The sequence below is a fragment of the Terrapene carolina genome, unplaced genomic scaffold, assembly GCF_002925995.2.
Source record: "Terrapene carolina triunguis isolate 2854851 unplaced genomic scaffold, T_m_triunguis-2.0 Scaffold210, whole genome shotgun sequence".
Taxonomy (NCBI): Eukaryota; Metazoa; Chordata; order Testudines; family Emydidae; genus Terrapene; species Terrapene triunguis.
The window spans coordinates 50,105,796-50,119,155 of NW_020664561.1; the positions used below are offsets into that span (position 1 = coordinate 50,105,796).

Genomic DNA, 13,360 nt, shown 5'->3' on the forward strand with positions numbered 1-13,360 from the left:
TATGCTCTAATAAATTTGTTAGTCTCTAAGGTGCCACAAGTACTCCTGTTCTTTTTTCTAATCTTGTAATCATTCCCATGGCTCTGAACCCCCTCCAATTTATCAACATCCTGTTTGAATTGTGGGCACCAGAACTGGACACAGTATTCCAACAGGAGTCACATGAGTGCCAATGCAGAGGTAAAATAATCTCTCTGCCCCAACTTGAGATTCCCCTGTTTATACATCCCAGGATCACATTAGATCTTTTGGACATAGCATCACATTGGGAGCTTATGTTCAGCTGATTATCCAGCATGACCCCCAAATCTTTTTCAGTCACTGCTTCTGAGGATGGAGTCCCCCATCCTGTAAGCATGGCCTACGTTCTTTTTTCCTAGATGTATACATTTCGCTATATTAAAACACATATTGTTTGCTCGCGCCCAGCTTACTTAAGCAATCCAGACGACAGATCGCTCTGAATCAGTAACTTGTCCTCTTCATTATTTACCACTCCACCAATTTTTTGTCATCTGCAAACTTTATCAGTGATGATTTTATGTTTTCTTCCAGTTCATTGATAAGAATGTTAAATAGCATAGGGCTAAGAATCAATCCCTGTGGGCCCCCCAGTGGAAACACCCGCTTAATGATGATTCTCCATTTACAGTTACATTTTGAGACCTATCAGTTAGGTAGTTTTTAATCCATTTAATGTGTGTCATGTTAATTTTATTTATTCTATTTTTAAAATAAAAATGTTGCATGGTACCAAGTCAAATGCCTTCCAGTATATTATGTCAACAATACAGTATTTAAGCTTTATCAACCAAACTTGGAATCTCATCAAAAAAAGATATCCAGATAAGTTTGACAGGATTTATTTTCCATAAACTCATGTTGATTTGCATTCATTACATTACCCTCCCTTAAATCCTTATTAACTGAGTCCTGTTTCAGACGCTCCATTATCTTGCCCGGAATGAATGTTGGACTGACTTGATTATCTGGGTCATCCTGTTTGCCCTTTTAAAAAGTTGATATTAGCTTTCTTACAGTCTTTTGGAACATCACCAGTGCTCCAAGACTTATTGAAAATCAACATTAAGGTCCAGCCAGCTCCTCTAAAATTCTTGGATGCAAGTTATCTGGACCTGGTGATTTAAAAAAATGTCTACCTTTAGTAGCTTATGTTTAATATCCTCCAGAGAGACTAGTGGAATGGAAAGAGTGCTGTCATCACCATATGATAATGTAGGAGCAGGATTTTATAATTGTACTACGAGAATTAATGTATGATTTGATTTCATCCTGCCAGCCACCCTTTTTGAATAACAGAAAGGAATGACAGACCAGAACAATCCTTATGACTGATTATGGTCACCCTTTTGTTTTAGGATAAGTTATAATGTCTACTATGGTTTCCTATATGTATTACAAATTAGGCACTCTTGTTAAATATACATTTCTTTGTTTTAAGGTTTTAGTAAGTAAGAGACAGGATCTTGTATTGTATCTATGTTAAGGAGATTAGAGGAATGTTAAGGGCCTGAAGCCCCAATGTGAATTGTTTTAGTTATAAGATTTAGCAAGGCTTGATTTACAATGTATTCTGCTGAATATAAAATACTGCTGTCTGTATACCTTTGAAGGTTTCTGTAAGAGATTGTTTGTGTGAATGAGGAATGCATGCATCAGGAAAAGATAAGGTGTGAAAGCCATCACAAATGTCCAGATGGTCAAGAAAAAGTGAGAGACTTGAAAAAACCAGGAGACAATCAGAAAACATCCATTGTATCCGATGCTAAACATTCTTGACGACCTCAGAGGTGAGGCAGGCACCCCCGAAGGCGAGACAACAAATAGAAGATAACGATGGGAAGCCCAACAATAACCATCAAATGATAACAGCAGAAAACCCGAAGATTAACACCACTTAAGGACTGATGATTACAGGATGACACTGCAAAATGCATGGACTCAAATGGGAATTTACAACTATAAAGCTGGGGTGTTTTGCCATGGAACTCTGGGTTCAGTCCTGCAAAGCCTCGGAGCATCGGACTGCGACCGACAGAGCCCAGCTCCACACTCGTGCTCAATCTAACTGGCCATTAGATTGACTTGGAGCTACAACAAACTGGTAACTATAAACATCAACTGGCAGGAGTGTGTGTGTGTGTGTGTGTGTGTGTGTGTGTGTGACTAAAAAGCATATGCTAACTGTTGTATTTTCAATAAATGCGGCGTATTTGCCTTCTCCTCTATAAAAGATCCTGTGTGCTTTGTATAGCATAACAATGAGACTATATTATCTGTTTTTTCCCAGATACAGAACAGAAACATTTATTGTACACTTCTGCCCTTTCTGCATTATTATTGATAGTTCTACCATTTTCATCTAGTAATGGACCAACAACATTGTCAGGATTATTTTTGTTTTTAATATATTTAAAAATCTTCTTATTGTCCTTAACTGCTGGCTATAGATTTCTCTTTTGTCCCTTGGCTTTCCTTATCAATTCATTGAGAAGCAGCATAGCAATTGAACCTATGCATATTACATTAAATGACTTAGATAGGGTAGATTATAGTCATTGCACAGAGAATATCAAGTGAAATACCATAATGAGAGATTGCCTTATTTTGGACCAGCATTTGGGTCATTGACATTTATTAAACTAGGCAAATTTTAAAAAATTAATGGATTAAGAAACAGTATAAATCTAATCTATATAGCAGCAAATGTAGCCTGTGAATTTTGCAAGTTCAGTGCCTCCTTTAATTTTCTTAATATGATTTAACCATTTAATTTTATCAAACACCCATCTATTGTACTAAATAACAGTGTACTTTTTCATTTTATTGCTATAAATTCAAGGAGGACAAAAAGTACCTGTTTTTAAATGCATGCTGCACCTTCCCCAATTAAAAACCTCCATTGTGAATGATGAATAACAGCTATTTTTTAAAAACAATCTAGTCTATTTTTTTCCCTTTAACATAGAGGTATCCAACATCTTTGTTAATTTTTAGATTTTTTTTAATATACTTTTTTTTGCACTGATGATGATCCAAACATTCATTTGGTCACGTCTGTATCAGAACTGCATTTTTATTTATTGCCTTTTGTGGCTGAATTGCTTCAGCTTACTGCCCAAATTATAAAACTCTGCCCATGTTACCATGCTACATTTTCAGTAATCTATGGAATACATGGTAATTTACAAAGGAAAATTAGTGATGTAAATCATATTAAGCACCATCAGTTTGGTAGATCAATTTCCAATCTCTTGAAACAACTTGCCAGGTTATCCAAACGCTTTTTTAAAAATCCTGAACTTGAGTGTAACTCTAGAATTTAATGCATCTCTAACCATCCCTTGGGGACGCGGAGGAAATGATGCATCTGGGTTTTTAGGCCAGGTTAAACTAGGTTTTGTATTAGAAAAAGCCAAATCTGGTGTTTTGCCAATTGTCTTATCCAACCGATGCAATCCATTTTAACATTCCTCCTCTTTTCCTGTTTTGATGCCATACTTCATATGTGGAAGTGATACAAAATTATTTAAATATACCGCTTCCTAGAATGAAACCATGTTAGACTGATGACAGTATGGCAGGCACCACAAAACAAGCACTTACCATGCAATGGTATTTGATTTTATCACAGTATCGATGATAGATGCTATACATATTAGCATAAAATGCTGCCAGTAGTAAATGTTGCTTTAAAAAAATGTTGGTGTATATCTGCAATTTAGCATGCCAGTTTCATAACAAACCTGTATTACAAACTTTCTGTAGCACTCAGGGAGAAGTAAGCATTGAAAAACTACAGCTGGTCTAACTAGCTTGGATAATAAATAATAAAACTTTGCACTTACACAACCTGGCACCTTTCATCTAAGCATCTGTTGTGATAATTGGACCAACAAATTTACCTAATTGTGAGCTCAACTGTAAAAAATGAGCACCAGTTTATAAAGTATAACAACACAATTCGATGGATAAAGGAACACAGAAAGACTGAATTAGTCCAACCAAAATGGCCTACTGATGTAACTCAAGGACTGTATTAAGATCATGGTAAACAAGGAAAGTGTGGGACTGGAAATTAATGAACCAAAACTGGTGTGTTAGAAATCAGGCATAATTGGTGGACAAACTAACAAGGGGACAGACTATTACACCCATCACTACCTTTTGGGGTTCTTTAAAAAAAAAAAAAAAAAAAAAAAGAGAAAAAAAAAGAGGAAAAAAAAAAAAAAAAAAAAAAAAAATTAGAGGGTTATAAAAAAAAAAAAAAAAAAAAAAGAGAGAGTTGGAGGGGGGAAAATACGGATGGACAGAGGCTATCATGATACTGGTAGACTGAAAGAAGGGGAAGGAGTGAGCTTCACCCCCAACATCTCCTGAGACCCTGGACCTTCTTCATCCTAATCCTGAGAGAGGTCTTGACCAGACCAGGCCGGAGTGGGAACCAGATGGCACTGCTGCCTTCACCAGCTCAATCCCAAACACTATCTGGATGTGAGACTTTGTCTCTTCCTTCCCTAGTTCTTATCTCTCTTGTTTTCTTCTGTCTAACAAGAGTAGAGATTAGCTGGCCCAAACTGTTTTTGTTTGTTTGGGTTTTTCTGGGGGGGACATTGCTGTAAGCCTGTGAACAGGAAAGGCAGCTAAAAGCAATGTCTTGAATAGCCCGATACCAGCACAAGTTTGCCAGGTCTCAGACTGGCTGATCAGACTGTGCACGGTCTGGGTTTTTCCAGACGCAAGGCTGCAAATGAGATTGAACACCAGAGACAGAAGCTGCATTTTCTATCTTTGTTGTTCTTTTCTTTCCCCTTTTCGATGTTTTGTCTTATTTAGTCTTCTAGGAAACAGGACTGGACTTTCACAACAGCAACAGCACATCTCCAGCCCAGCTCAACTAACTTTTCTCTTTTCCCCAAAAGGACCATCTTTACTGTCATCTGAGAGACTGTCAGACCAGGTTTCCCCCTCCCCTTCTAAACATTCTCTCCAGCTAAAGGAACAAGGGATGCTGTTAAAATAAAAGTCTGATTTAATACTTTACATTTCAAATGCTTTAACTCTTTTTCCTTCTTTTCTGTATTTTTAATAAAGGGTCACAAATATTTTAGTGGTGTGTTTCCCATGGAACTAAGCAGGCTAAAGTCCCTATATACCAAACCCCGAAACTTGTTTAACACCCTTTACTGTTGGACAGTGACAGGGTCATATTAACACCTTTGACTTTTGGGGCCCATATATTCAATTTAAATTGATATAACAGATCTCCAAGCACTTTACAAACATTAATGAGTTAACTACCTCACAGAAGTGTTCTGAGAGTTAACTATTGTTATTTCCCTTTCTACGATAAGGAAACTGATGCTCAGATGACTAGGGCAAGGTCACACAAGAAATCCATGACATAGGGAGAAACAGAACCAAGATGTCCCAACACCAATTCCTGAGCCTTAATCAGAAGGCCATATTCCTAATTTAGTCGACACCCATCCAATGAGTATACCAGCACCATACAAGTTCCAAAGAAATCATACATGTTTCTCCCTCCCTCTCTCTGTTCCCCTAGTCTTGTCTACACTAGCAAAAAGAAGCACTCAAACCTTCAACAACTGTAACTTTGGTAGCAACATTGTAAGTGGTAGAGAAAATAGGTTTTCATGACACATAGGCAAGACTGACTGAGCTGCACCACTGTTTGCAATTGCTGGAATACTGGAATATATAATTTTGAATAAATCCTGTCCCCAAACAGGATAGTTCAATATAGTCAACTTTGAACAAACATGGAGATGGCATAACATCAGAACAAAATCATGCAGAACCCTTTCATATAGCACCTGATTCCCAAATCTTCAGCAGCTGACTTCATCTTTAGCAAGAAATCCATTTTTCTGGTGTATCATTCACTGAGTTAATAGTGCTAACAAATTCCAAATGCTATAGATCTCCTTTTATACCATTATAGAACAACTCATAGGTCAAATCCAAAAATAAATCTGGAATCCAAAACTTAGGGATAGATAAAGGAATATTGCAACATTAGAGCTGTAATGTGTGGAAGTGCAATTGCTTTATTCAATTGTATTAATTTCAAACTACCTATATTATTGTCTCACCACTTTTCCAGCAGGTACTCATCAAGATATACAAAAAGGTCCAGATTACCCAGTGGGGATCTGCATGTAGAATGGGGGTGGGGTGAACAAGGGTGGGTCAGCTGTCGCTGAGACATTGCCACCCTACTAGTTTGAGAGGGAGTGAATCAAGGACTGGGGGATGGGTATACCATGTGTACATGGTTTTCCTATTGACAACCAGCAGAGAACCTCTGGAAAAATACAATACTGCCTAAGGTAGTACCATCATATCTACAAAGCCCCTCCATCCATCCACCAACACCCTTTCTTTAAGGAAGAGGATTGCTGATAGGAAAATGAGTAAGAGTCCAGGAGACAGAGCAGAATCATAGGGCCTACATGCTGAAGGCCTTCTGAGGATATCTGGGGAACCAAAGCACATGTCTGTCTCACACAGATTGAGCAAGCCAACTCTGTTTAACGTCAGTGGACCCAATACCTCACTTGCTTTCACAAGCCACAATGAGTATAGGTCCACCTCACAGGCCACAGACTATGGTTCCCCTCCGCCCATTCAGAACCAAGGTGAGGAAATCTGCCAAAGCACTCCACAGAAGAAATCCCAATTGTCTCTTCCAGACATGAGTCCCCCCGAAATCCAGCTCTATGACCGGGCCACATCTAGTTTTGTCGATGAAAAGAGGGCAAGTTCTCTCAGTAAACATGATCTGACTATTCTGAACAGAGGCAGCTGATATTTAGCAAACTGTTAACTGGTCAGAACAGCTACCTGAATAACAATGGTTGCGTGTGTATAGGATTGGTAGCAGTGCTTAACTTTTGATCCAATAGAACTCTGCCATGCTCTTCAAAATGTGAATCTTCAAGCCTGCATGTTCTCTGTCTCTATGATGGCCGATCTATTATCTCCAGATGAAATGGCCCAAGATACTTGGCTGAGTCATGTATTTTATTCTAATCTGGGGATTACTGAGCCAATTTGATGAATGTTAGAAACAATTAACTTTTGAAGGAATATGTAATTCTCTTGCATCTGCAGACATGTCTATCCAAAGGGGGAGCTATGTACAGGATTTTCTTCTTCCCTCTCTAACGTAGGAAAAAGGAACTGCATCACTGTAGTACACCTAGCCTGGTATCCTGTCTCCAACAACAGCCAATACCAAATGCTTTGAAAGAAGATGCCAGATACTCCCGTTATGAACAATTATGAAATAACCTGCCCGTAGGGAAATTTCTTCCTAAACCCTGTCAGTTAGTGGTGGTTTTAACACTCTGGCTTTAGATTTGTGTAAATGCAGGTTTAAATGCATAACCTTTCCATTTCACTGGCTATCCCCTTGCTTTTGTACTATTGGGGGAAAAAACAGATTATGTGGTCTCCATAAACCAATTAGGAGATTACATTGATCCACATATGTAGTGTTTTGTGACAGCAATAATATTCTTTGTTTTTACAATTTTATGTTTTTCTTTCAATGAATTTTTACAAGTTAAAGTACGATGGAATATTATAAGAAAGCACACAAAAATCAGATTATAAAAATTGTTGTAATACTGAAGATCAAGAATGAGAGTGGGGGGAAATGAACTAATAGGGATTAAATAAATAATGACAATGGTAGAATATACACCTTAGAATCAGTCTTCATATAAGAGAAGAGAGTAACTGTTTTATCATAGAAACCAACCAGGAAAGTTCCATCAGGCTATTGTGTCCATTCCCTTTCCCGGTACAGAACTGTTGCCTAGAGTAAGAATGTCACTAAACATCAAGACTAAGAGATCAAAATTATCAAAAACCTTTTTCTGTACCATTTAGGGATGATCCGCTACAAATATTTAATAATCAGTCTGCCCGAATTTTTACCAGTGGTCTAGTGATTGTGTACTGCACTAGATCTTAGCCAAGAGAGTAACCCCGGCCCACCTTCTTGAATACTCTCTGTTCCAAGACACCCACCTTGTTTCAGAACCAGTTCGGCATTATATTGGCAACAACTTCATTAAATGAAGCCTTACAAAAATATCTGGTAGGAGATGAAATGTGGGCACTTTACCTCAGTTGAGCCACGTCAGATTATTCAAGATATTAGCAGCTCAAAGGAAATTCTTGGCAGCTATAACTTTAATCATAGAAGATGCTGAAAGCCAGCTGATGTGTGCAACAATCTAAATGCTGAGTGATGAAAGCAGATTCTAGGATTGTTCACCCATAGTAGAGTTACTACAGAAGAAACCTGAAATAGTCCATACAGAAGCCAAAGAGTTTTCTGTTTGGGGAACTTTTACTAGAGGGAAAAGAAAGAGAATGCTTTTTGGCTCTGATTCAGAGGAATCAGTTATCTACAAACAAAAAAAGTAGTAAGTCCCCCAAAACACCTGGCTCCTTGATGGTGAAAAGATCTGTTCAAGAATTAATGCATCCAAAGAAGCAGCGGGAAAAAGAGCTTCAGTGAACATAAGCACAATCATAGAAGACTTCAGATAGCAAGACGGTGATGAGACTCCTATGATTTGCCTCCTCATTATCCTTTTTTTTGAGGATTCTAATTTAAGAAACAAGACTTGGCACATCTTCACTCTGGGTGTCTTCTAATCCAAACACTTGGAAACAACTATAGAATAAGATGCCAGATCTCACAGACCCACTGATACGACAACCATTGGGATAAAGTCAATGACCAGAAGGAAAGAAATAATTCCATCACGGATTTTGTAAACCTGAAGGGAGTTTAACCTTGGCAGCTTCCAATTGATGTTCAGATGAAAAGATTGTAAGAATGATACTCCTAGTTTTAGTTAAAATCAAATTGACTTACTGAGGTTATAGAAGCACTGTCCATTGTTTGCCTACCACCCTTTGCCTACCTTAGAGCTCCTGAACTGGACTCAGTCCGGGCTAGAATATGTCCACCTCTAAAATGCTGAGAGAGGACTATGACTCCTCCCAAACACTGTGTATAAGTACTATATAAATTGTATTTTAAAACCCTGGAAATGTTGAGAAGCTTGCCATAAGTTAGGAATCGGATTTTATCCCTCCGTGCCCATCTCCCTGACCGACATTCTAGCTCAAGAACTAATGTTAAAATATAATCTATATACTTCCCTAAACACCACAACATAAGCTTCACATCTCTGCAGCATCATTTAAAAGCACTAAGACTGCCCTCATCAAGTAGGCAAATAGACCATAAGACTTGTAGTACAGGTTTTACAATAAGGCTTATTGTAAAACAGGCATGATGTGTAAGCAGTAGCTGATTTTCCAATGTTAATAACTCAGCCAAAACTTTTTAAATATCAAAAAGCAGAGGAACTGGATGGCTCAGAGGATTACTCACTCCTGTTCTATTCAAATGAGCCATAGATACACCAGCTGGTTAAGTTGCTAGTGTCCTACGGTTACCACCATTTGATGGCTAATCTGCTGCCTATGGGAAAATTGATGGTCTCAGTCCAATCTCTATTAGACAGGTGCCCAATTCACTAAGCCACCATCACATTTGTCACCACATATAGTCATCTCTAATGGCAGACTAAATGCTGAATGGGCATAGAGACTCAATTACTGTTTCACTTTTTAAAGTTAGTCCCCCCCCAGATCAAGCTTGAGGTCCTTAGTGGGGAGGGGCAGCTTGCACTCCTTTTGTCCATGGTGCCTATTCTCTTTATACACAGACGACTTCAGTCTCCGGTGCTGTCAACCTGGTAATTCTTATTAGCAATAAACTCACGTAAACCACCCAGACCAGTCAAGTGGACTTTTTTTCTTTTGCACACACTTAAAACTTAAAGGCCAAACAGATTGTGTTTTAATTTGTTCCCAGGATAGATGATTGCATTTTTAGCCTCAAGTGAGTTTTTAAAATTGACTTAAATAAATCTCTGAAAACCAAAATTTATAAGGGACAGATTTTACAGACTCAACTATAATACAAGAGTTGGTAAAGGTTACTTGTAATTCAAAGTGAACAGACTAATTGGACAGCTCTCTAATTCAGAAGGATAACTCAATTTTATAGACTGACTGAAAATTAATTAATTAGATACAATGCTGGGATTATGCAGATGCTGATGAATTTTGTACAGCAGCTGTAGGGCACATTTCCTGATTTCCTACTTTTACAAAATGACGAGTAGTACCCTCAAGATAATCATATAGATGTTATTTTCACATTACTCTCCAATATACCTTAAGTATGTCACAGGTTTTCTAGGAAGTTTAAAACGGGCAGTGTGCGAATACTAGTTAAATCACCCAGAAGAGGGTAAAGGCCAATAGAAAATAAAAGAGTAATTTAGGTTTCAGTCATCACATTGTGTAGCGATACATTTAGTGTACCAAGTGGTTTGCAGAAGAGTGTAAAAAGAAGCCCTTGTTGACAGAGTCAAGTTCCTTGGCAATAGAAGTGATTTTGTTCTGTAGAATATATTCATGATTTACACAAGAATAGTCTCTTTTTGTCCTTTAAAAAAAGTAATTGAAGGGAGACAAATGTACAAATCAAATTTAAATGATCCTTGTTGAACTTGTGATATGATGTCATCTAAGTAGCCATAGCATTTTCATACAAAAAGTTAGAAGGGAACTTTTGAAGGAAACCGTAGGACTTAAATAGTAAGAGCAAAGGGGAGTAAGTTACAAGCTGGTATGCTATGTACTACTTACCTTCAAAAGTCAAATAAAACTTTCCTCTGTCAAACCAAACGAGGGAAGGCTGTTCATTCTCTGTATGGCCAGGAGTTGAAGCGGGATGGGAAAGGTTAAGGAGAGGGAGAGAGAAGGACACAGTGTGAGTCACAGAGCAGGTAACTTATCTCACTATGGGGGAGGGAAGAGGCACTGCAAGCCGTTAACGTGCAAGGAAAAGGGGGATGGTGTTTAAAACTCTGTTTTTTGGTTTAGAAAACAGAAAGCAAAAAGCAAGCTATGGAAGACTAGATGGAGGGGTGTTTTTGCCAGCTTGATAGTAGTTGCCTATGCGTGGAGTAGAAGAGGCTTCCTGTTCATGCAGGCTGGGTTAGTATATTTAACTGCACTTGTTTTGACAAACTTGGTCACTTGCATTATCCTCTTCATCTCCAGTGGTGTCTCTATGGTGCTTAAATAGGATTAGCAAACTGTATTGGGCAGGATGCTGTACTTTGCATTGTCTGTTGGTGTTAAAAATATGTTTTCGTAAAATGTATGTATTTTTTTAAATTGTATTTTAGGCCATAAAATTCCAGGTCGAGCACCTGGAATAGAAAGTTCTAATTGAATTTTTTCCCCTTCCCACCAGAATTACCAGTTTACCTGACTCACACCACCTTGAAAGTACCGGAGAACAAACATTATAGATATTATGTATTGTTGAAATAATTAAAAAATGTATTTTTGAGCAGTTAAATTTATTCCTTCAACTTAAATTCACAAAACAGTAGCATATCACCTCTCTCAATCTTTTTGGTCTCTGAGAAACTGTCATGCAATGTGCTGCTATTTTTTGTGGCCCGAGTTCCATTTTTAAACATATGTATGTCATATGCACTGGACATTCATGGTGGTTGAGGAGAAAGCATGTCCGTAAGTTTTATAGGCATTCTTATGAGACAATGGCTTGGAGTTTTAATCCAGATTTCTTGAAACCACTCTGTTAATACAGTACCTGCAGGCGTTTCACAGCGCCTTTCAAACGTGGGCAGTTTGTCAATAAAAGCATCATCTTCTGATACCATGAGCAAAAGAAACGTAAAAGACAAAAGAATGAAAACACAAATCCCAAATGAAATCAAGCAGTGCACTATATCAACAAAACACAAGAACTTAAATGATAAAAATAATGTAAAGGTCAGTGAAATAAAAACGATGGAGTCTTTTTCTTTCTACAATGTGTTATTCAAACTGCACAAGCAACAACAAAGAAAGAAAACCAAATCACAAGAAGAGACAAATAAATAAAATCATTCTGTTCAATATTCTTTTGGATAAGGTCTATCAAATGGTATAATCTTTGCAACTCTGAAACAAATCTCTAACAGCATAGTGGAGATAGTTAAAAGCTCTGTTCATTACTATATTTGGACTTGCACAGATACGTATTTCAAGTGTACGGACAAATGGACAGGGAATATCTTTTTTATGGCTATATGAGTCTAAAGAGAAGCCAGTACATCTGTGCCTCAACACAATGCAAGTCCAATACTCTTAAAAATTTTCCAAAAAAAAAAAAAAAGACAAGACCACTTATTGTGCCACAAGGTAAACCTGTGGGGTTGTCAAATGTAAGTACAGAGATCCCCTTCTAAGAGGCTAGTTCAGGAGTGGCCAGATGTAGCTTTGACTATGAGTCACTGCTAATGTAGGCTCTGAGCTATGAATGTTCCACAACTACTGCTCTTTTCTCTTGATGACACATAGCTGCCTTAAGCCAACCACTGTTTGCTTGCCTCTCTGCTGCAGCTTATAAGGAAGTACTACTTCACACAATACACAGTCAATCTGTGGAACTCATTGCCAGGGGAAGTTGTGAAGGCCAAAAGTAAAACTGGGCTAAAAAACAACAATAATTAGATAAGTTCATGGAGGATAGGTCCATCAATGGCTATTAGCCAAGATGGTTAGGGATGCAAGCTTATGCTCTGGACATCCCTAAACCTCTGACTGCCACAAGCTGGGACTGGACGATCACTTGATAGTTGCTCTGCTCATTCCCTCTGAAGCATCCGACAGTGTCCACTATCGGAAGACAGGATCCTGGCCTAGATGGACCATTCATATGACCCAGTATGGCCATTCTTATGTTCTTATTCAACACTCTTTTGGCAGCAAAAACACACAACTTTATTTGCTTTAGCATAGTTGCTACCCACTGCCTCTGTCCCTATTAATTTGTAGCAAAAAAAAAATCAACATTCGGTCAAAATGGAAGCAGTCAATGGCATATTCAGCTGCCATAGAGAGTGTCACACATTAACCTTTCTATTACACTGGGGAATCCTGGGGTGGGTTGCAGTTGTTTTCTGAGTGGCACTTGAATCACCTTTATATAAAATGACAACACACTAATCCATGAAAGGTTTAGCCATGCTTCTGAACTGCTGATACCTCTCAAGAAACCTCCTACCTCTGCCTTCTCTGCTAACATCTGTGCACACTTCCAGGTAACATGACAAGGATACATTTTGATTTTAAATGAACAGAATCTCAAATCACCCCTCAGAACCACTCTGCTTCTGGGAGAAAGCAATAAGCA

The 13,360-nt window shown here is 38.2% G+C and overlaps 1 protein-coding gene across 1 annotated transcript in view; it reads right to left on the reverse strand.

Annotated features, from left to right (window-relative positions):
* The window catches only part of LOC113407196 (SH3-containing GRB2-like protein 3-interacting protein 1), a 166,264-nt gene that overhangs the window by 20,607 nt on the left and 132,297 nt on the right, over positions 1-13,360 (reverse strand). Inside the window, exons 19-20 of the mRNA XM_029912328.1 lie at positions 11,774-11,833; positions 10,795-10,854 (exon numbers count right to left, since the gene is read on the reverse strand). Coding sequence (XP_029768188.1) covers positions 10,795-10,854; positions 11,774-11,833 — 120 coding nt within the window. The remainder of the gene's footprint in view (positions 1-10,794; positions 10,855-11,773; positions 11,834-13,360) is intronic.